This window comes from Osmerus eperlanus, chromosome 23, assembly GCF_963692335.1.
Source record: "Osmerus eperlanus chromosome 23, fOsmEpe2.1, whole genome shotgun sequence".
In the NCBI taxonomy this organism is placed as follows: Eukaryota; Metazoa; Chordata; class Actinopteri; order Osmeriformes; family Osmeridae; genus Osmerus; species Osmerus eperlanus.
Window position 1 is genome coordinate 2,273,408 of NC_085040.1, and position 22,670 is coordinate 2,296,077.

Below are 22,670 nucleotides of genomic sequence, written 5' to 3' on the forward strand. Positions count from 1 at the left end.
GTATACTGTGTTTTGTGAGTGTGTCAATCTTAATCAACACACTCTTAGGCTTCAAGCTTCAAACCGAATTAGCATCCCAACAGCGATCACTGTTGGCAAATACAGTTATGTGTTATGAGGGGCCTCAGCTTCTAGACTTTATTTAATCTTACAGTGTTAGCACTTCCTAAACACACACATACACACACGGATCCCTCCCCCAAAACACACCACACACACATATTCTCGTGAGGGACAGCTGGGTTAACAAGGCAGGGGCAGCGAAGTGTACCGAGCGGTTCATAAGCTTGTGTAGAATGTGTGGCCAAAGCATGCACCGGCGCTCATGGGCTCTTCTTATGCATCTATTCAGATGAAGCCCTAAACTGACCTTACTAGGAATCAAATCTGTATGAATCAACTGACAGCCATAGGAATCAACCCTGTGAATCCACAAACTCACATGAGAATCGGTTCGATGAATAAACTGACTCCCATAGGAATCAACTCTGGATGAATCATCTGACCCCAATAGCAATCAACTCTAGAGTATATGAATCGACAAACCCCCATGAAAATCAGCATAACATGAGTGGACAGAACCCCATAGGATTTAACTACATGAATCAGTGTGTGTACATGGGATTGTGTGCTAATCCCTCCCTTTCTCCCTCCCTCCCTCCCTCCCTCCCCCTCTCCCTCCCTCCCTCCCTCCCTCTCTCCCTCCCTCTCTCCCTCCCCCCTTCCAGCTTCCTACGTCTGTGGATCGCCGTGCTGGTGATCTACCCCACCAACCAGGCAGTCATCGCCCTCACCTTCTCCAACTACGTCCTGCAGCCCCTCTTCCCCACCTGTTTCCCCCCGGAGAGCGGCCTGCGCCTGTTGGCCGCCGTCTGCCTGCGTGAGTCTCCACGCCCCGCCTCCATCCACACGCCCTACACTTAGCTAATTTAAGATACGCTTCTATCCAGTGACCTTGGAGAGGTTTCAGAAGGACAGGAGACTGTTCTGTACCAGTTCATGTTCCAGAACTATGTATACCTCAACTTTAAAGCTCTGGAATTTGACTAGAAGTCCCTCTAGATTCCTTACCTGTATCTCAGTGTTAGAGCATTGAACTAGAGATCAAGATGTCTCCGGTTCAAATCCCTATCACTTTGAATTTTTTATTTATTTATTAACCCAACACATGATTACGTTGATGTAGTTGATAAGTTGGGACCTTGTGGATCACTTGTCAGGTCTTGTGATGGTTGTGGGTTAGATTCCCAATACAACACTGGGAGATGGTTACAAAGAGGATTTGATTTGACCACCATCTTGGCTGAGGTGACCCGTGATCTCCCTACTGCTGAGGGAAAGGAGTCGGCCTTGGGTTGTTTAGCCCAGCCTGTTGTGCTCTGGCAACACTCTGAACTTTCTCACCACAGGTTAAGTCACAGAGGAATGTGAGAAAGAGAGGGATGAAGGGAGATGAGGGCAGGTTGGGGACATGGGAGAGGAGGAGGAGGGAGAGATCCGGGGGATGCTGGAGTGATAGATTGATCCCGTTTTATTCCATGTTGCTGGCAGTAGGGAGGAAGGTAAACAAGTTACATTTACTTTCCAGCTTGTGTTTGATGGTACCAGTCTACAGTAACTTTCTTACTTTCTCTCCCTCTTTCTTTCTTTCTTTCCCTCTCTCTCTCTCTTTCTTTCTCTCTCTCTCTCTCGCTCCATCTCCCTCACACTCTTCCTTTCTTCGTCTCCTTCACTCTTTGTTTTCTTTTTCTGACGCTCTCTCTTTCTCTGCCACTCTCTTTTCTTTGTACTTCACACTCCTTCGTGCCTTTGTGTGACTTAGCCCAATGCTCAGACCATAGAGGATAACCGACAGTAAAGAGAGTGGAGGAAGTCCAGGAGCGTGTTGGAACAAATGGATAGATGAGTTATCACCCGTCTGACAGTAGTAGATCTGGGTACCTCACACACACTGTCCAAATACCACAGACAGGCCACAGACAGAGCGGGAGAGACAAGGAGGTGTGTGTGTGTGTGTGCGTGTCAAACCAGTTCATAACAAGCCTCAGGAAGACATGCAGTAATATCAGTCCATAATATTATGTATTTTCTTTAATCTGTTTAACCTATCCATAAACCCGGTAGAACCGTATTGAAAGTGAAAAGGATATTTGTTTTTCCAAACAAAGTCATTTAATTAGTATGTCTATAAAGGAGATTTAAGTTGAGTATGTTTCCAAGAAAACGGTTCTGAAGTGAGACACAGCCCTTGGTGACCCGTAGAGGAATGCACCTGTGGCTATCTGGTGACATGTTGTTGTTCAGCCTTAAAGACGGACGGTGGCCCTGGAGGACACACAGTGCAGACAGCAGAGACACCTGGGACCTGGTGTTCTGAAAGGACAGGCCACCCCCCGAATATCTGGCAACCGATTGTTTTTGTTTGTAATCAGAGTGGTCTTGACCTAGATTTACCAGTTTTCCCCCCCCTGTGTCCCTGTCTTTTACTTGAGCCTTCGTCTGGCATGGTGAAAAGGTCCTTGTGTAAGCGGAGACTGGGTCTGGCCCACAATCATTTCCATTGGCTGACTCAGCAGTGTTTTTCAAGCGTTCCAACATGTACGAGAACACAGCAACCTGATTGGCCAAGGCCTCTGCATGATTTCGTTTCCCCTGAAGTAAATTGGACAGATGTTATCAAGCAGCTTTTCTGTTATGTACATCTTTTTCTTTTTTGTATCTTCCGAATTTCGTGTTGTTGCTCAGACAGTTGGGAAACTGGGTGAGAGGTTACAAGGGGTTACTAATGCAGCCCTCGTACCCCACCAACGCCCCTCACACTCTCTCTCTCTTTCTCTACCTATCTTCCCTCACTTTGTCTGCTGTTACCTGTTCTTTCTCCAGTGTTCTAAACCCACGAGCACAGTTTGTTCTGCTGGTGGTTATCGTCATCAATCAAGTTTAGTATCCCACCACGCCGAATACTTAGAACCCAATCCCTAGAACCCCCAGCCATAGATAGATCTGGACTGCTCTCTGTCCCCGTGTGCAAGACTGACGTTAGTCACCAGCACAGGAACCTTTTTTTGCAGAGTGTGCAGTAAAAAACAAAACAAGTGCAGTATAGCTACTCCCACAACTGCAGAGAGGAAATGTGTGCGTGCGTGCTTGTGCATGTGCTTTTGTGTGTGCGTGTGTGTGCTTGTGCGTGTGCTTTTGTGTGTGTGTGCTTGTGTGTGTGCTTGTGTGTGTGCTTGTGTGTGCGTGTGTGCGTGTGTCTGTGTGTGTGTGCACACTATGTTGTTTAGCTGTCGGGGAATCCCTCAGCTTGTCCCTCTGTTTACTCGGTTTACAAACAGCTGAGGAAGTTCTGAGGAGGAGCCCAGTTCCAGGTGTTTGTGTGTTTATGTGGGTCATGATATTACTACCCAATAAGACTTTCCAACCCTGTCTAGAGTTCAGACCGGATTGAGACAAATAATTATATTTTTTAACTTGTATGTCCACTCGTTGATGCTGTTTTTGATGCAGTCCACCTTAATTTACAGTCAGTTAAAAATGTTGTCCGTGTGTAAAACAAAGATTGTCGACATGGAGTTTAACCTGTATTCGTCCCACCTTGAAGCACCTTCATGGGTCTGTTGAGCCTGCCTGCATGTCAGTGATCCTTCAAGATCCGTCACAGACACCCACACACACCACTACAGTGTGTCTGCATCTGCTGCTGGTTACAGTCCCTCTCAGACATGTTGGTGGACACACACAGATGCACACACACACACACACAGAACCCCAAAGCACGCTCCCTTTCTGCCCGTCCACTACCCCCTTGTCCCCCAATCCCAACCCTCCAAACTTCAAGAAACGTCTACATTTACATTTAGTCATTTAGCAGACGCTCTTATCCAGAGCGACTTACAGTAAGTACAGGGACATTCCCCCCCCGAGGCAAGTAGGGTGAAGTACCTTGCCCAAGGACACAACTTTATTTTTGCACGGCTGGAAATCGAACCAGCGACCTTCTTATTACTAGCCCGATTCTCTAACAGCTCAGCCACCTGACTCCCTCTAGAAACATTCTACTCTACTTCTGCATTCCTTGCTGTGTGTGTGTGTGTGTGTGTGTGTGTGTGTGTGTGTGTGTGTGTGTGTGTGCGTACGTGTTTGTGTGTGTGTGTGTGTACGAGCGTGGGTGTGTTTATGGCTGGGCAGCATGTCTTAGATCTTTGTCATCCTAGCCGGAGGTGTTGTATAACTGAAAAACATGTTGTTCATATGGATGTGGGGTGTGTGTGTAACATCCCCGGATGCAGTCTGGTAGACACCAGTAAGCCTAAAAAAACTGCTGGACTAGTGAACCTAGATACGGAGGCCCTATCTCCCCGCTATCTTCACTATCTTAGCCTGAGAGAACGTAGGAGAGAAGAGCTGAAAAGAAGACACTGACTGGTTGCTGCACTTACAGATAGTGCACGGTTATCACCAGGTTCCAGCCCTGAAATCTACTTCCTAATAATCAAGATAAACTTCAGAATTGCGTATATTTATGAAAGGTGTGAAAGGAGAGTATATTCTACGTCTTAGCTGTTTGCAAAGGTGTCATCTATCTCAGAGACAGTCCGAGTCTGAGGAAGTATGGTTGGGGTCAAAGTTCACAATGACAATAAATGGCCTGAGAGGCCGAAGCAAATATCTCTGAGCTCCAGGATCGATATGATATATTTACCCTAAGCTGTGCTCCGCCATTTTGTAGAAAGTAGTTCCTTGTAGCGGGAGACACAAGCTACTCTCTTCCCATAGGAACTGAAATCTTCTGTGTAGGCAGGAACTGAAAACATCTGTAGATGTAAGAATTTGAATATCGGAACACCGTCTTTCTGTCGGCGTAAATCTCTCATCATGCTATTGCTTCTGTTTGAAAGGGTATATATTAAATGATAGCTAAGTCTCCTCCTCCCCCCCCCCCTCTCTCTCTCTCTCTCTTCTCCAGTGCTGTTGACGTGGGTGAACTGCTCCAGTGTGAGATGGGCCACGCGTGTTCAGGACATCTTCACCGCCGGCAAACTGCTGGCACTGGCCCTCATCATCATCATGGGCATCGTGCAGATCTGCAAGGGTAAGCCCCATCTGTGTGTGTGTGTGGGCAAGTATGTGTGTGTGTGTGGGGGGTGGGCAAGTATGTGTGTGTGTGGGGGGGGGGGGCAAGTATGTGTGTGTGTGTGTGGGGGGTGGGGGGCAAGTATGTGTGTGTGTGTGGGGGGTGGGCAAGTATGTGTGTGTGTGTGGGGGGGGGGCAAGTATGTGTGTGTGTGTGTGTGTGGGAAAGTATGTGTGTGTGGGCAAGTATGTGTGTGTGTGTGTGTGTGGGCAAGTATGTGTGTGTGGGCAAGTAAGTGTGTGTGTGTGTGTGTGGGCAAGTATGTGTGTGTGGGCAAGTATGTGTGTGTGTGTGGGGGGGGGGCAAGTTTGTGTTTGTGTGTGTGTGTGTGTGGGGGGGGCAAGTTTGTGTGTGTGGGCAAGTATGTGTGTGTGTGTGTGTGTGGGCAAGTATGTGTGTGTGGGCAAGTATGTGTGTGTGTGTGTGTGTGTGGGCAAGTATGTGTGTGTGGGCAAGTATGTGTGTGTGGGTGCGTGTCTCTAACCATCAGCATGCCACCATCTCTGAGAGCCATAGACCACTCTGATCCTACACACAGGGTGGGTCAGTGGGTCCAGTCGCCGGGAGGGGGGGTCTCCCCGTCAGCTCCCAGAGTGGAGGTTGTGGGGTTCACAGGCCCCTGGTTGAGATCCCAGCACTAATGCGGTTGTCACGGCGGCGGGCCTCTGTGGGATTAGTAAAGATGACCGGACTGACGGTCAGTTGTGACAGAGGCTTCACAGAGCGCAGTGACGCCAGCCACCGCATTATGGGATGGATCCACAGAGAAAACACAGGGGGATCTGCCTGTTGGTACAGCAACACAATGATCGACTCAGCCACTCAGGCTGATAAAGGGAAGAGAGAGGGAGAAGGGGAGAGGAAGGGAAGAGAGGGGGATGCAGGGCGGCGGAAAAAAGGGGGGAAAGAGAGATAGAGAGAGCGCGCGGATGGGAGAAAGAGAGATTAACCTAAAAAACGAAAGGGGCATGTTGGTAGGATAATGAGATTGGAGGGAGAGAAGGAAGGGAGGATGGAGACAGAAGCGAGGGATATTGAGCAGACACTGCAAGAGCCAATAATGCTTACTCAGTCTAATCCAATCTCAGTCCCCATGTAGTTACCCTTTCAACAGGAATTAATAAACCAGCACACGCACACACGTACACAGGTTTGTTTCAACAAAGGAACACTTTTTCACTCCCATTCAGTATCGGGATACCTCTAACTCCTAACCCTAACCTTAACCCTTGATGTGATTCTAACCCGAAGACTGATTCTAACCCTACACCTCCTAAAGCCCACTACAAATAGCACTTGAAGTTGTGGAGTCCAAGATACGTGACTTCTCACTGTCCCCTGTCCCCCCCCCCCCCCCCTGCAGGGGAGTACCACTGGCTGGAGCCTAAGAACGCCTTCGAGCCCTTCCAGGAGTACGACGTGGGGCTCATAGCGCTGGCCTTCCTACAGGGTTCCTTCGCCTACGGGGGCTGGAACTTCCTCAACTACGTCACAGAGGAGCTGGTGGACCCTTATGTGTGAGTAACCACAGACTTCTTCTCTCACTCGTGTCATGCAGATGTGTCCCATGCTGCACTGCATGCAGCCTCTCTTACCCATTACAGGACTGGGGACCAACAGGACCTCAGAATACTTGTAGAGTATTTCTTGTAGAGTCACTCATGTCTTTTCATATCCCTTCTAACTCTTTTATCCATCCCTCCGTCTGTCTCCTCCATCCCTCCACCTGTCTCTCCTCCATCTGTCTCTCCTCCATCCCTCCCACTGTCTCTCTTCCATCTGTCTCTCCTCCATCCCTCCCACTGTCTCTCTTCCATCTGTCTCTCCACCATCCCTCCAACTGTCTCTCCTCCATCCCTCCATCTGTCTCTCCTCCATCCCTCCACCTGTCTCTCCTCCATCTGTCTCTCCTCCATCCCTCCACCTGTCTCTCCTCCATCCCTCCACCTGTCTCTCCTCCATCTGTCTCTCCTCCATCCCTCCATCTGTCTCTCCTCCATCCCTCCACCTGTCTCTCCTCCATCTGTCTCTCCTCCATCCCTCCACCTGTCTCTCCTCCATCTGTCTCTCCTCCATCCCTCCATCTGTCTCTCCTCCATCCCTGTAGGAACCTTCCTCGTGCCATCTTCATCTCCATCCCCCTGGTGACGTTCGTCTACGTCTTTGCGAACATCGCCTACGTCACCGCCATGAGCCCCCAGGAGCTGCTGGCCTCCAATGCCGTTGCCGTGGTGAGTAACTCCACCCAGACCCTCCCTGCTGGTCATTAACGTGTGTCTGCTGTCGAGAGAAACTCCAGCTCCCTCTGGTGGTCACAGCATGTCAATGTATAAGGTTGCTGGATTGTTTTTTGGTGCTTTCACAACGTTTCTCATTAGTAAAGCCTTCTCTCTCTCTCTCTCTCTCTCTCTCTCTCTCTCTCTCTCTCTCTCTCTCTCTCTCTCTCTCTCTCTCTCTCTCTCTCTCTCTCTCTCTCTTTCCCCCCCAGACGTTTGGTGAGAAGCTCCTGGGAGTGATGTCATGGATCATGCCCATCTCTGTGGCTCTCTCTACCTTCGGAGGGGTCAACGGTTCCCTCTTCACCTCCTCTCGGTCAGTCTGCCCCATCATCTTACCCCAGCTACACGCTGTTGACCATGAGCTATGCGTGCTGCTATGTATTACGTGTAGTGTGTAGTATGTCACACAGTTTGCACTAGACTATGAGTGCTTAACTTCTCTCTCTCTCTCTCTCTCTCTCTCTCTCTCTCTCTCTCTCTCTCTCTCTCTCTCTCTCTCTCTCTCTCTCTCTCCATCCCTCTCTCTCTCTCTCTCTCTCTCCACCCCTCCCTCTCTCTCTCTCTCTCTCTCTCTCTCTCTCTCTCTCCACCCCTCCCTCTCTCTCTGTGTGCCAGGTTGTTCTTTGCCGGAGCCAGAGAGGGTCACCTCCCCAGTCTGCTGGCCATGATTCATGTGAAACGCTGCACTCCCATCCCTGCTCTGCTTTTCACTGTGAGGAGGCTATTCTTTCTTTCTTTTCTTCATGTCGTTGCCACGTGTTGGTATCCATCTCACTGTACATGGTTTGATCCTAAACATATCACTCTCTTTTTCTCTCTCTCCTTCTCTGCCTCCAGTGTCTGTCCACCCTTCTGATGCTGTGCACCAGTGACATGTACACCCTCATCAACTATGTGGGTTTCATCAATTACCTCTTCTACGGAGTCACTGTTGCCGGGCAGATTGTCCTGCGCATCAAGGAGCCCGACATACACCGGCCAATCAAAGTGAGCGTTGTCCAGCGGAAGCAAAGTAGAAGATCTAAATCGCTCAGTTTGTTCTAGTGGTGGAAGTTTGATGTTTATAAAGACTGACACCCTTTCTTTATCCCTCTCCCCTCCCCTCCTCTCCCCTCCTCTCCTCCCCTCTCACCACTTCTCTTCACCTCTGCCCTCCCCCCACCTCTCCCCACCCTTCTCCCACCTCTCCTCTCCTCCCCCCTCCAGATCAGCCTGGTGTGGCCTGTCATCTACCTGCTGTTCTGGGCCTTCCTGCTCATCTTCTCCCTGTACTCGGAGCCCGTGGTCTGTGGCATCGGCCTGGCCATCATGCTGACCGGAGTGCCCGTCTACTTCCTGGGCGTCTACTGGGACAACAAGCCGCAGTGCTTCAATACGTTCGTTGGTACGTCATTCCCCCCCGGTTCCCTCTCCTATCCTCTGTTCAGGGGGTTTACTGACACATTGCAACAGTTGGTTGCGATTTTGACAGGGTTCTAGTTAAGGTTTTGTAAACCAATTGTTTTAGCTTTGTGTTCTATTATCTTGACCCACTGGCCAAACTGTCTGATTGTACCGGACAACATCGTATCTAACTTACGATATGGTTTAAGTTCTGGAACCTGTTTCCGCGACACCTCAACTCTAACGACCTTCCCTCTGTCCCGACAGCCAAGATGACGTACCTGGGCCAGAAGTTCTGTGTGGTGGTCTACCCAGCGATGACAGGGAGCACGGGGGAGGCGGGCAGCGGGGAGGAGGAGGGCGAGGAGATGGAGGCCAGGGACGCTCTCTCGAAATGATGCGACGCTAAAGTAGACTGCTGAACACACAACCTCGGAAACTTACTTTCCCCAACCTCTCTTTCCCACACACACACACACAGCCACTCACACACACACACACACACTTGTATACACAGAGCAAGGCTAGTGTTATTAGTAAATGACAGTAGAATTAGGTGCTTACAGACACAAACACACCTGTATTGATACGCAGGGTTTATTTCCCCCCCGAATGTGTCGTTTTAAACGTCACTGCTGTGCCAAAGAGGTTCAAGGTGTAAAGAGGAGGAAGGAAAGAGAAGGAAAGAAGGGAGGAGGAAAGGAGGGAGGAGGAAAGGAGAACCTTAGTCAGCTCACCTCCGTTCTGCTCCAGCCTTGAAGGATAAGTGAGCCAGATGGTGGGACCGACACCCTCACACCTACTTCACATCCTCCTCATCCTTCCTCACATCCTTCCCTCCTCATCCTCTGCCCTCGTCCACCTCCTCCACACTCTCCCTGCACACTCCCACATTAAGAGAAATGTTTGTAAGAACTCTTATTGTGCTTTGTGTGGCAAATCTAAGTGGGCAATGTTTTTTTGCCACCTTGCAACTTATAATTTTCTTACTCGAAAAACACACCAATGCTGTATTCAGATTCTCACCCCCTCAAATTCTGATCAAATTTTTTTTTTGTGTTTTCAGTACACTAAATGCTGTTTTCTTTTGAGCTAAATAACTGTGATTCCAAAATGCTTTTTTTGTAATTGTGATAATTGTTTATATCATGTGTCATTATGATTTCAGTTCCATTTTGTTAGTTTTAATGTCTTGTTTTTTTGGGGGGTTATTGTTTTTTATTCAGCATCAATACCTTTTTGGGGGTCTATTTTTATTACTATTGCAACTGAAGAGGTATACAGTACATATAAGAGCCAATGTATGAACTGGTTTTGTATAGTTCAAGCAGTTCCATTTAATTGCCTTAATCATTATATATTCTGGACCTAGGTATTGGTGTAGTTCTATTAATAATTTTGAGAGATGATTCATGCTGATATTTTTGCAGAGCTACAATTTTCATGTTAAAGCAAACAAAAGAAAGTGTCTGTTTCCAAAATTTCACATCGAGTCAGTGGCTTCATTCTAACCGAACACTGTAAAAAAATCGCCTTTAAGATGGACATTAAACTACTTTTAGATTGGTCTACTAGACAAGGAACGTATGTCGCATGCTAAAAAAGAGACACGAGCAGTGTTGAAAAAACAAGTTAAGTCATAATGATGTCTAGGGTGAATATGGAAAAACACTGGATTTTATACACACACAACCATCAACCATTACACACACACACAAGCACCCTATGTTAGTAATGTATCAGTGAGTCAGGGTCTACGTCACAGTACCATACTGCTTCATGGAGGGTTTTTATTGTGAGCCCAAAATACATTAAATATAATGATCACAGTGTGTGGCCCATTTAAACAACTGGGTGCACACAAACACTCACACACTCAGGCAGTTGTTTGTAATGGAGGATGCCAAACTCTATATGAGAAAGTGAAGATTAATTGGAACATGTGATAAATTATGATCCTTGGAAAGAAACACACACTCAAAGATAGACGTTCTTGTAATAGCTGTTTGTTGTCTGTGTGACACTCAGGACTTTCAGACTGCCTTCTCTACACTGCCAAAGCCTTTTGGATCATTCGATAACACAAAAGATCAAGAGGTCTGTGACAATGTTTACTAGTGCTTTTTATGAAGATGCAGTTCCTCATCTTACAGAAACGATAAAAAAAGAGATGAGTAAGTGTGTAGACCAGAGTGTAGACCAGAAGCTTCTGGCTGAAAAGGTCAAAGGTTATCGTATTAGGGTCAGTGACGTCAATGATGTAAAGCTCAGAGGGTATAGGATGTGTACAATGTTTTTGTGCCTGCAAACCCTGTATGCCCATGTATGTTATGTCATAGATATGTCGGCCTACTAATGAACGTTTCCATTTAGAAAAAAAGTGTTCAACTGTTTGAGTGCTTTGGGGTGTCCAAAGGATTCCATTTCATCACCTCTCATCATACCCTCCCATCATACCCACTCACTTTACATACACAACATCTTTATTACAAATCATCACACTGCACACATCACACACAACGGGGCAGTTAGAGTGCTTTGTCACAAAGAGGACTTCACAACCTGAATAACAGATTCTCAGTGGTGTGTCTCGACAGGGAAATGCATGGATCGGGGGGAAACACAAGCTCACTTTATCTATGTCTTACAGATTAACCTCAACAGGAACAGTCTGGTGTTTGGGTCCAGTGTTTTCGGCCTTCCTTGACCTCCCATGTCTCTAGTTCGACCTTCCTCAGTCTGTCTGATAAGCTGCACTTCCCATGCTGTGCCTTGACACTTACGTGAACGCCATACACCATCTTCAAGCCAGCAGGGGGTGGTATAGTAGTGAGAAGCAACGCACTTTGACAGGAAATGACAGGAATACTTTAGTACTAAGAATACTACATTTTCCTCTTTCCTATGCTGTAAGAGCATCAAGTGATGAGTGAAGTATTGTTGTGTCTAGTACATGCATTTTCATTGTAAGTCTCAGTGACAGCAATGCTATTTAATTACTTCTCCACAACATTGTAGGCTGGGAGACATCCTGCTCCTACCTCTTATATGCCAAAGACTTGAGTTACTGGATGAAGTGTTTTCTTTGTTTCTCACACTTCATTGTGTGACTACCTGTTGCATTGGCATTATCCTCACACTGTATGTCGATGAGGAAGGGTCCAGATGTGGTCTAATTGGTTGTTTTTACAGATGACAGTTGGGTATAAAATTGAATGTGGACTGTTGTTATGGAGCCTTTCTTCTTCTCTAGCTTCTGCTTATCCTTGTTCTCCTTTCTTCTTCTCTCCGATTTACAATAATCGTGGTGGAATTGGTAAGATTAAAACTTCATTTTATTTGTAACTTGTTTGCCTTGTAAGTGATTTAATTCATTTGCAATGTTATTAAATATATTTTTCATTTAACTTTACTTGGTCCATTTTTGTTTTAATTTAACCTATAGTCAAAAAAATAGCAATTCCAGTATATTTGGTTAATATTAATACACTGTTCAGTTTACCCCTCTTCCATTAGACCAAGGGGCATCGTTTTGGTTGTTTACTCTACATAATAGTAATTCCACTTCACCAACATTCCCATTTGGAGTCTGTCCAAATAAACATTTTGTGTTTAGGTCTTTAAGTTTATGTACATATATATACTGAATTTAATGAAATGCTAAGGTAATGTGTTGGGTAAATTATGTAAATGAAGGTCACAGAAGCAGTGGAAACATCTCATTAATTTAGTCTTACAAGTCAACAATACAGCATCTCCGAATAGTAACGCAATTTATTTTAATGACAAACAAAACCATGACATAGCAATCTACCAAAATGAATAACTTCTCAAACTTTCCCGCACGTTTGTAAACGTAATATCAGCAGTCATCTGATGCTTCTTCAGGGATGGGACCGTCCGAGTCTAACATGACAACACTTCAGACAAAAACATAACAATCCACATGGAAAACACACAATCAGGAAACAAAATGTGTGTGTCTAGACTAGAGTATTCATATGAAAACAGCATTTCTGGTGATTTAACAATGAGCCTAGCCGGGGTTCAAGATTCAGACTTAAGATAAACAGTCACCTCTCAGACAGAGTCAGAGCTGGGAAAGATATAAGTCAAATACTTGTTGGTTGGTTTGACCTCAAAGTTGTATTTAATGGTTCCATGGTTCTTTGTTGAAATCAATTGCACACAAAGTGCTTGATAATAATAATTCTGAGCCGTGTTTGACCCAGGCCTGAGCAGAGCACCTACAGTCGTCATAGTGACCCAATTCAGCACAGGGAGGGATGGGTCACCAGGATCACTTGGATCTGTGCATGGGGGGGGGGGGGGGGGGTTATTAAGGCGGTGTTGGTGGTTTACAAGGCAGATTGGAGGCTCCTGGGGCTGTGGAGGACTTCCCCTCCTCTGAGGGCGAGGACCAGATGTAGAACTGAGCCCCCCTGGATCTTGTAGTCTGCTGCTGTCTTCTCATCGTTCCTGCGGGGGGAGGAGGAAGGAGATGAGGAGGGGAGTGAGGAGGGGGATGAGGAAGGAGATGAGGAAAGGGATGAGGAAGGGGATGAGGAAGGGATGAGGAAGGAGATGAGGAGAGGGATGAGGAAGGAGATGATGAGGCAGAGAAGAATACAGAGCGGAAGAGTTGGGGTTTTTTTTGCCCAGAGTACCAGTTAAAAACTACAGGGATATGTAGACTGTGATAGTCTGTGATTACAGGACAGAGTGACAGTCTCTCACATTTGTTTACCACTGTAGATCAGCCTCTGTTGCTGGGGAGGGATCCCCTCTTTCTCCTCCACCCTTTCTTTAATCCGTTCCACCTGAAAACACAAACACCCACAATTATTTAAGGAATGTTGTCGTTGCACATAAATCACACACACACACACACACGCGCGCACACACACAATGAAAGGTGATCATTATTATACACAGCATTATAAACAAATTAGGTACAGTGAGACAACATAATTGTACCTTGTCTGTCGGCTCAATGTCAATTTCGATCTCCTTACCGGTGAGCGTCTAAAGGAAGGACAGGTGAGTCAAGTCGAGTCAAGAAAGAATCGCTACACAGAACATGACATGTTATCACAGTTGATATCAGTATTCATTTATTACAGCCTACTTATTCTAATCTAACAGCAAAATACAAAATCAGCAGAAAAAGAAATAAATAACGTTAGGCAAACTAAACAGGTCTAGACTTACCTTGACTTTAATCAACATCCTGATTTATGTTGCTTATGAATCAAAAGTTACCTGAAATTATTATTAAGAAAGTGTGGCGAAAGACTGAATCAATTGACTACTGGAGTAGCTAGAGTGACTTGGTACTAAAATTGTTGTTTCACTGTTCGTCGCAAATTTCAATTGAGGTTCCTGTGTTGCTCTTAGAGTATCCCGACTTCCCAGTTGCTTCTAAAATATACTGTTCCGTATTTGTTTTGGGGGTTTTCTCTTTAGAAAATAAGATAATATCAATATATATAATTATAATAATTATATTTCAGATTTTTTCATTCGAAGTTAGTTTGTAGGTTGGTTTTGTTCTTCCACTCGCAGCAGATTCTGCACTAAATTATTTTTCAGCGACGTAAAACGAGTAGTTTTTTTGTAGTCTTTTGCTGAACCATATTAACAATGAAATCAGCGACATAAACTACAAGAGCAAAATACATTCGAGATCCGGCACCATGTCCCACGAGGGTTAGGGTTACGTTTTTGGTTTAGGAAGCATTGAGAAGACTGACTCCGATCTGTCATACATTCCGCAAGGTAAGTAAATTATGGCATGGTATATACTATGCCATAATCGTATGTGACACAATCGTAGCCTAAATTGTTATTTTGTGCTAACAAAGCACATGCTAATATTGAGCGTTGATAACTGCTAGCTGATGTTCTTGCTGACTTTTTGATTTTCACTGGGTATTGATTCTGGCGTGCGCTGAGCACTTCATACAACACGCTGTAAATGTAAATGTAATGTTCATACACCACGCTGCTGTGGAAAGTTAAGCTAGCGTGAAGCTAGTTTCGTCAATAAATTATTACTGAGTTATTATTATTACTCGTAGATTATTACCCGTGTGTAAAAGATTGGTGGTAGCCGTGCATGTTGTCATACAATCTGAAAGATGGAACAGCTCCATATGGAATACCACACAGAAATGTGATATACGTGATCTGGGTCTGAGTAAATGAGACCATTGTGCGTGTTTGTGTGTTTTCAAGTGGCCACAGAGGAAAAGTGTGTCCCAATTGTTATGTCTACCCCAATTTTAGATCAGCACCCCAGGATATCCACACAGTCTCAACAGTAACTGTTGCTAGTATGCCTCGCATTGAGAATGACATCAAACTGGACTTCAAGGACGTGTTGCTTCGTCCTAAGCGAAGCACTCTCAAGTCACGTAGTGAGGTATTTAAATATTTTTAGTTAAATAAAGAACAATTTACACCACATGCACCTCAGAAGACCAAGTCCAATTAAAATGTATTTTTAATCATTTATTTATAACTGCATACATTTTAGGAACTGTACTAGTTTTTCATACGCAGTTATAAAGTCCGTATTTGCTTTTGGGCTGCTGAAACTAGGACTAGGCTTTCAGTGCCTGAAAGTTGACCTCCCTCTTCTTCTCTTGTTCCTTCTCCTCCCCTCCAAGGTGGACCTGATGAGGAGCTACACCTTCAGGAACTCCGGAGGAAGCTACAGAGGTATCCCTATTGTCGCGGCCAACATGGACACCGTTGGGACCTTCCAGATGGCTCTGGTCTTGAATCAGGTAGAGTTCATACCTCAAACATGCGCGACAATTACTGTAATTGACCAGGTCAAAGTGTGTAATCAGAACAAACAACTTGGTTTTACAAGTGACTACCTGCTAAGGCAGGAGTTACTGGAAGTACCGCCTTAGAAAGATTTTGAGGTTGTTGTCTCTCTCTTTCCTCTCCTAGTTCACTCTCTTCACCACCATTCACAAGCATTACTCTGTGGATGACTGGAAGGAGTTTGCAGCGCAGCATCCAGACTGTGTACAGGTACAGCCTCACAGTCTGCATGAGTGTACATGAACTTGCAGCTTAACGGTTTCCCAATTGTAGCTTAGTATGTTGTATCTGTCAGGTTGGAATGAAGAGCACAGTCGCAGATGCAGTTTAGAGTTTTTAATGGTTCTGATTTACTTCAATCACGTAAAGTAGTCAGTCATGACCACACACTGGGTCAAATAATAATTGAGGCAAAGGCAAACTTAAAGTCCATCAAGACGGTTGGTTCAAGGGTAATCCACAATCAAGGTCAAGGCACAGTCCAGGGTCAAGGTACACAGAGAAGCCAGCACAATCAAAGTTTCCAGGTAGGGCAAGACAAAGGAGAGGTCAGAGACAAGCAGGGTTCAATACCGTGAAACAAAAGAGAGTCCAAGTGAACAGTCCAAATCGTGATCCAAAATCCACAGTCGGGGCAAGCAGGGTTCAGCACAGGTAAAGAGTTTCCGTAAAAAGTTTCCAAGTGAGGTAACGCCCGTAGCACACAAACCATGAATGTCCCTGTACTTACTGTAAGTCGCTCTGGATAAGAGTGTCTGATAAATGACTAAATGTGAATGTCTCCCCCTCAGAGTGTGGCTGTCAGCACAGGGACTGGGGAGGGAGACTTTGACAGGCTGGGTTCCATCCTAGCTGCCGTGCCTAAACTGCAGTTCATCTGCGTCGACGTCGCCAACGGCTACTCAGAGCACTTTGTCCACTTTGTCAAAGACGTGAGGGGGAAATACCCATCGCACACCATCATGGTAAACTGGCACCACTCTTTTTATGCTTTGAGTCGTAACATTTACCCATGTACAGTCTCACACACACTAATTCGACCTCTCTCTTTTTCGCCTCTCTCACTCTCTCTACATCTATTTTAGTCTCTCCCTCGCTATACCTTTCTCTCACACTCTCTCACCTTTTCTCACACTCATGAAAAGAGCCTGAGGGGTTTATTATGTGGTTACAGCATTGTAGTGATTGCAGTTGATGGTGATTGAACTGTCCCTACCCCAGGCAGGCAACGTGGTTACCGGGGAGATGGTGGAGGAGTTGATTCTGGCTGGCGCTGACATCATCAAAGTAGGCATCGGACCAGGTGACTTCACAACCAGACCACCTAGTAGATGGATAGATTATATTGTGCTTGACTCAAGTATAGCATGAAGAATAGCATTTTTAAACGTCTATTAAGAGTTTTTTAAATCAAACTAATGATCTCCTTCCTCTATTGTGTGTGCGTGTGTATGTGTGTGTGTGTGTGTGTGTGTGTACAGGGTCCGTGTGTACCACTCGTAAGAAGACTGGGGTGGGATACCCGCAGCTCAGCGCTGTGATTGAGTGTGCAGATGCAGCTCACGGTCTCGGTGGACACATCATCTCTGTACGTTCTACTGAACTCTGTACTACATAATGCACACCACAAAGCACTGTTATCACATGGTTACAATATACATAAGAATGGATAATGTCTACATCAGGACATTTTTCATTCTTATCTGGTGCTCAGAGTCGCTTGCTCTAGCTGTATTTACACTTTTCCTTTTTTTACGCATGCATCTCTCTCTTTATTCTTTTCTTCTCTCTCATCTCATACAGGATGGTGGATGCACTTGTCCAGGAGATGTCTCTAAGGCCTTTGGTAGGATTAGTTTCATATCATATTTTATTTATTAGATATTAGATATTTTATATTTAGTCATTTAGCAGACGCTCTTATCCAGAGCGACTTACAGTAAGTACAGGCACATTCCCCCAGAGGCAAGTAGGGTGAAGTGCCTTACCCAAGGACACAACGTCATTTGGCACGGCACGGCTAGGAATCTAACCGACAACCTTCTGATTAATAGCCCGATTCCCTAACCGCTCAGCCATCTGACTTCTAGATATAGAAACCAGCATATAAGCCTGTGTGCTGGAGCCCAACTTCCACAGCATCTGATGTTAGCGCCGCTCATTCTATACCGAGGACACAGTTGTAATTGATAGCGATGTTTTTTTAACTTCGATTTCTTTGTGGTGGCCGTGTGACCTGCAGGTGCCGGGGCTGACTTTGTGATGCTGGGTGGAATGTTGGCGGGCCACGAGGAGAGCGGTGGCGAGGTCATCGAGAAGAACGGGAAGAAGTACAAGCTGTTCTACGGCATGAGCTCCGACACAGCCATGAAGAAACACGCGGGGGGCGTGGCCGAGTACAGGTCAGAGAGGCTAGTCGCGTGCATTTTGACATGCGTCTAGGTCATGCTTTATAAATCGCCAGACTGTAAAATACAGGGGGGGAATCACTTTCCCCAGGCCTCCAGGGAAATCTGTTCCCCCTGTGTTCTCAGTGTAAAAGACTGATGTATAGATGAAACTTGTTATACATAATGATCACAGTAACATACATCTCCAGCATTACTGTATTGCTTCCTGCTGCAGGTTTTGTATGGTAGACAGAACAGCAGGGTCATAGATGACCAAAGTCAAGACTAAGAAGACAAGGTCGCTCAAACATGTCTCTGTTTTCTCTGGGGGTCAGATGGCTGAGCGGTTAGGGAATCGGGCTATTAATCAGAAGGTTGCCGGTTCGATTCCCGGGGGGAATGTCCCTGTACTTACTGCAAGTCGCTCTGGATAAGAGCGTCTGCTAAATGACTAAAATGTAAATGTTCTCTCTCTCTCTGTCTTCTCCAGGGCGTCAGAGGGGAAGACGGTAGAGGTCCCCTACAAAGGCCCCGTTGACGTCACCATACGAGATGTGCTGGGTGGGGTTCGATCCACCTGCACCTATGTGGGGGCAGCAAAGCTGAAGGAGCTGAGCCGCAGGACCACCTTCATCAGGGTCACCCAGCAGCTGAACACCGTCTTCGGCAATGACAGCTAGGCGAGGCCCAGGCTGGACCGGGGCCTAACAGCACTGGAGGGGGGTTCATGCTGCCTGACCACTCTTTTGCTTTCTCTTATCTCTTTTTGTCACATGGATGTTGTCTATGTATGACACCCACACGTTTCCACTTCTTGTACTTCACCAGACAGCGTAAAGTCTTACCTTTTTAACCACGTGAACCAATGCATAATTCAGGAGCATTTTAGGAATACTACTGTATATCTGACTTGAGGGTTTTAGAAGGTTTTCTAAGTCTAATGTTGCTTATTCATTCCCATTGAACTCCAGAGGCCTTATGTACAGGTCTCTCGGTTGAGAGGTAGCCTGACATCTTCTGCAGTTGCTCTTAAGCTGTTTAATATAAGCTCTTCTTGTTATTTTGCCATCTCATCTATGCACTCTCATTTCTTACCGCCAAGCTGGAAGGAAATTTCCTGTTTGCAGTACATGCTCAAGTTAATGATGACCTTTCTTGCAAACTGTTATCAAAAAGTCTAATTTATTTGCTGTTTGCTGTAATTTTTTAAAATTTCAGTCAAAATACTGACTTTAAATGGCAAATTTGAATGACAGGAAATACAATTCACTACATGGCACTTATATGTGAATTTAAATAGTTTTAGAAAATATATTCATATATACAGTATATAAATATATATATATATATATATTCAGAGATATACAGTAGTAAAATGTCTAGAGCCTTATGGTGTGACAAACAACAGACTTCTACTTCACAGTTTTTACAAATGGCCAAAGCATGTTCGGACATCAAAATGTCTTTCAATGGCAAAGATATACAGTATTGAGTTTTACCTATGGTTAGGTTCCATTCCATCATTTTAGATCCCTCTTGCAAAGTATTACTCTGTATGTGTTACGTTACAGTTGTTATCTCTTATGTATTTCGTTTGTCTATGCATCATATTACGTTTTAATATGACTGAATATGATCTTTCCATGATGGCAGTTACTGTTAGTTGTTTTAATATCTAAAAGCATAATTTGCTGTTAGTATATTTAGCCTCTAGCTCAACATTATATACCATAAGTCTTATCTACTCTTGACCAATAAAAAAGCATTCCATCTAGTATTGTTTTTTTGTTTCGTTTTTTCCTTCTCAAATGTTTCTTTCAATTTATATTGATCAGATTTTCCACTTATTTTTTCTTTGAAATCTTGAATTGTTTTACCAATACTTCATATGAGGCTCCTTAACCCTTGTGTTATCTTCGGGTCGTTCTGACCCATCAGTCATTGTGACCCACCGTCGTATTGCGACAACTTTACCGCATACAAAAACAAAGTGAAGCATTTTCTTTTAACCGTTGGGCTGTCTCAGACCCCCCACATTGCGAAGGTTAAAAGAAAATTATTTTTATTTGTTTTTGTATTGGGTAAAATTGGGTAAACACAACGATGGTTCGTTATGAACCTTTGGGTCATGTGACCCGAAGGCAGCACGAGGGTTAAGGGTCTCCCACCCTGTTACTGGAGAGATACCTTCCAGTGGTTTTCGCTTCCTGTGCTTCGGGGACAAGTAACGTTTGATCGATTCTGCTTCGTCTGCCTGATCTTTTAAAGTTTTCTCGTACTTTTGTATGCGGCTTAACACTCGACCTTCGGCAACATTTTTAAACTTAAAGTAAGGTACTTGTAGCCTACACAGACAAAACCGTACTCTTGTATCCATGAGGACTGTAATACCCGAACCAATAGCTAATTAGCTTATTGCCTGGCGAGCGAGGTTGCCATGATCTACCAAACCTCAAATGTGAGCGGGAGCGGGAGGCCATACCGTCAGATTGGACTTTTCTTCGATGAGTGATCAAAATCAGAAAAAATAATCTTCCAGTTTTAGAAATTGACATAGTTACTGCTAGCTAGCAGTAGCTGACAGGTACGTGCATCCAGTTTTTCATCAAGTCAGTCAGGAGGTTTATTTAGCAATTTCAAGCTAACTTTGACTAATAAAGTTAGCTACTTAAGTTAGCTAAATCAGTAGCTTCATTTCGAACTTTGTGAAATAAGTTGGCTGGCACACACACATACCATGATTAAAACGCTGCGATTTGAAAACTGATATCCCATTTTCTCTCCTAATCCAAAATAGGAGTGACTTTTACAGATGACCAGTGCCCCAGAGGCAACAGAATTATGGTTTCCCGTTTGTCAAGAAAAGACAGAACGGTTAACCTCTAAACCGAAAACAATCTTTGGAGATAACGGACCTAACCAGGTCTCCACTCTGGACCAACCCCTCCCCACAGTCTGGGAGCGGGGACAGGAGTCTGTTGATCCCACTCTAACCACTTTCCGCTTCAACCAAAACCACGTGGTGTGCCTCCCTGTGGTCACAGAGAACCTGCGGCTTATCTGGGCACGTTCAGAACAAAAAACTCAACAAATTGGCCGGGATGCGGTTTCAGAGCTTGAGAAGCACTTCGATATTTTCCCGTATCCGACCCTGCCAGAGATGACCACCCTAGCTCTCCGCTACTTGCTGCACCCGGACCAGGTCAGGGTCTGGTTCATGACCCAGAGGCTCTGCTACGGCATCAGCTGGGACTGTGAGGAAATCTGCGAGGCTCGGACCAAGTTGTTTGGGTGCCAGTCAGAGAAAGAGGTCACAGGCAAGGAGAAAATTGTTCCAAAACAATACTGCATGCCTGTCAGAACAGACAGGGGCAACCTCAAGAAACTGCGGCATTGCTTCCAGCAAACCCAGAAGCCCTCCGAAGAGCAGCTTTTCTCTCTGCACAAGGAGACGGGTCTCAGCATGAAGAATATTCGCAAGTGGTTCAACAACCAACGCTTTCAGAAACGGTCCCGTGAACGAATATTTTCACAAATCCTGACCTCACCACCCCACCAGTCAGAGGCAGGTGATTTGACGGGGTCAACTGCAAAGAGTTCAAGTGATGACGGTGTCGGCGCCACCAGCTCTGTCAACTTGGCTGACGTCAGTCCGGCGGACAGCAAATGTGAAGGGTGTACCAAGAAGTGTCCGGAACTTCCGGTACAAGCAGCCAGTCAGGAGACACTCGGTGTGTTTCCGTACGGCAGCCATGGCGACGACGGTTCCGTTTCCGACAGTTGGAAGAACGAGACAAGGCAAGAAGCCGTCGACGAGATCCCCTCTCCCACGGACGTTGAGGGCGAACCAGTCGCTCCGCTTCCCCCAGTTCCCCAGGCCGTGCCCCCCTCCCCTGGGTCTTCCGAGAGAGGGTACCGTCAGAGGAATAAGACACTGCTCCAGCTTCAGCTCCTGAGGGAGACCTTCATGATCCTCCAGTGGCCCACGGCGGAGGACTACGACGGTCTGCAGAGGCTGACAGGTCTCACCCGCCGGCAGCTCACGCAGTGGTTCGGAGACATGCGCTACCACGTCAAGCAGGGCATGGCTCGCTGGATCAGGCCCGAGGAGAGGGTGAAGGTCCTGGCCCGGGTCACTCGGGGTCCTGGCAGGAGAAGGGGTCGGAGGAAGAAGGCGCTGGAGATGGATGTGGGCCCAGACTCGGACCTGTCAGACGTCCATCAGATGCTCAGCCGGTTCCTTCCTTCTCTGGATGGATGAGAGGAGGCTGGTTGCTTTTGTTTGGGTCACCTGAGGTCAGCTGACTGACCACCACCCGTCTCTTGATTGCAGTTCACACGGAAACCCGTGTTGTTGACGTTGGATTATTGCAAGATCTGTTCTTGTTTTTTTTTACTTTTATTTTAAGGCACACTGTTAACAAATTAACTTAAACTCAGTTTGAGTTTTTTAGTCATGCTAGTGCAGGTAGGAGGATTCATCTTATGTATTTTATATTCAGTGTCTCTCATTAAGTTGTTAACATACCGGTTTTAAACTCCAGTAGATATGTTGAAAAAAAATGACGTTTGATATTTGATATTTCTCTGTTCTGGTCAACTGTGTTTTTACATTGTTACCAATAAACAGATATTTCGACTCTT

The 22,670-nt window shown here is 45.7% G+C and overlaps 4 protein-coding genes across 4 annotated transcripts in view; 3 read left to right on the forward strand and 1 right to left on the reverse strand.

Moving 5' to 3' along the window:
* Positions 1–12,211, forward strand: part of slc7a8a (solute carrier family 7 member 8a) — a 17,328-nt gene extending 5,117 nt beyond the window's left edge. Inside the window, exons 3-11 of the mRNA XM_062449969.1 lie at positions 729–880; positions 4,970–5,095; positions 6,501–6,654; positions 7,245–7,368; positions 7,626–7,729; positions 8,032–8,128; positions 8,254–8,403; positions 8,623–8,800; positions 9,067–12,211. Coding sequence (XP_062305953.1) covers positions 729–880; positions 4,970–5,095; positions 6,501–6,654; positions 7,245–7,368; positions 7,626–7,729; positions 8,032–8,128; positions 8,254–8,403; positions 8,623–8,800; positions 9,067–9,197 — 1,216 coding nt within the window. The 3' untranslated portion in view covers positions 9,198–12,211. The remainder of the gene's footprint in view (positions 1–728; positions 881–4,969; positions 5,096–6,500; positions 6,655–7,244; positions 7,369–7,625; positions 7,730–8,031; positions 8,129–8,253; positions 8,404–8,622; positions 8,801–9,066) is intronic.
* A 350-nt stretch (positions 12,212–12,561) lies between these two features.
* nedd8 (NEDD8 ubiquitin like modifier) lies at positions 12,562–14,178 on the reverse strand. Its single transcript, XM_062449430.1, has 4 exons — positions 14,011–14,178; positions 13,777–13,824; positions 13,537–13,619; positions 12,562–13,278 (listed from the first exon to the last, which is right to left on the reverse strand). The coding sequence occupies exons 1-4, from the start codon at positions 14,026–14,028 to the stop codon at positions 13,158–13,160; spliced, it is 270 nt and encodes an 89-aa protein (XP_062305414.1). The 5' UTR covers positions 14,029–14,178; the 3' UTR covers positions 12,562–13,157.
* Positions 14,179–14,521: 343 nt separating this feature from the next.
* gmpr2 (guanosine monophosphate reductase 2) lies at positions 14,522–19,800 on the forward strand. Its single transcript, XM_062449717.1, has 10 exons — positions 14,522–14,577; positions 15,088–15,223; positions 15,471–15,590; positions 15,763–15,846; positions 16,428–16,601; positions 16,858–16,939; positions 17,118–17,224; positions 17,440–17,482; positions 17,879–18,038; positions 18,517–19,800. Exons 2-10 carry the CDS (start codon positions 15,137–15,139, stop codon positions 18,704–18,706), a joined length of 1,047 nt encoding a protein of 348 aa, XP_062305701.1. The 5' UTR covers positions 14,522–14,577; positions 15,088–15,136; the 3' UTR covers positions 18,707–19,800.
* Positions 19,801–20,341: 541 nt separating this feature from the next.
* homezb (homeobox and leucine zipper encoding b) lies at positions 20,342–22,665 on the forward strand. The gene is made up of 2 exons (XM_062449408.1): positions 20,342–20,610; positions 20,824–22,665. The coding sequence occupies exon 2, from the start codon at positions 20,839–20,841 to the stop codon at positions 22,285–22,287; it is 1,449 nt and encodes a 482-aa protein (XP_062305392.1). The 5' UTR covers positions 20,342–20,610; positions 20,824–20,838; the 3' UTR covers positions 22,288–22,665.
* The last annotated feature ends 5 nt before the right edge of the window (positions 22,666–22,670 follow it).

Bases quoted from the DNA above. Each gene is read 5' to 3' on its own strand.
- gmpr2 (XM_062449717.1), top strand. From the start codon at position 15,137: ATGCCTCGCATTGAGAATGACATCAAACTGGACTTCAAGGACGTGTTG. The intron at 15,591-15,762 runs GTAGAGTTCATA...TTCCTCTCCTAG, and splicing joins TGGCTCTGGTCTTGAATCAG to TTCACTCTCTTCACCACCAT. The intron at 16,602-16,857 runs GTAAACTGGCAC...TCCCTACCCCAG, and splicing joins ACCCATCGCACACCATCATG to GCAGGCAACGTGGTTACCGG.
- nedd8 (XM_062449430.1), bottom strand. The intron at 13,620-13,776 runs GTACAATTATGT...TTGTGTTTTCAG, and splicing joins ACATTGAGCCGACAGACAAG to GTGGAACGGATTAAAGAAAG. The intron at 13,279-13,536 runs GTGAGAGACTGT...CTCCCCCCGCAG, and splicing joins ATCTACAGTGGTAAACAAAT to GAACGATGAGAAGACAGCAG.
- homezb (XM_062449408.1), top strand. From the start codon at position 20,839: ATGACCAGTGCCCCAGAGGCAACAGAATTATGGTTTCCCGTTTGTCAA.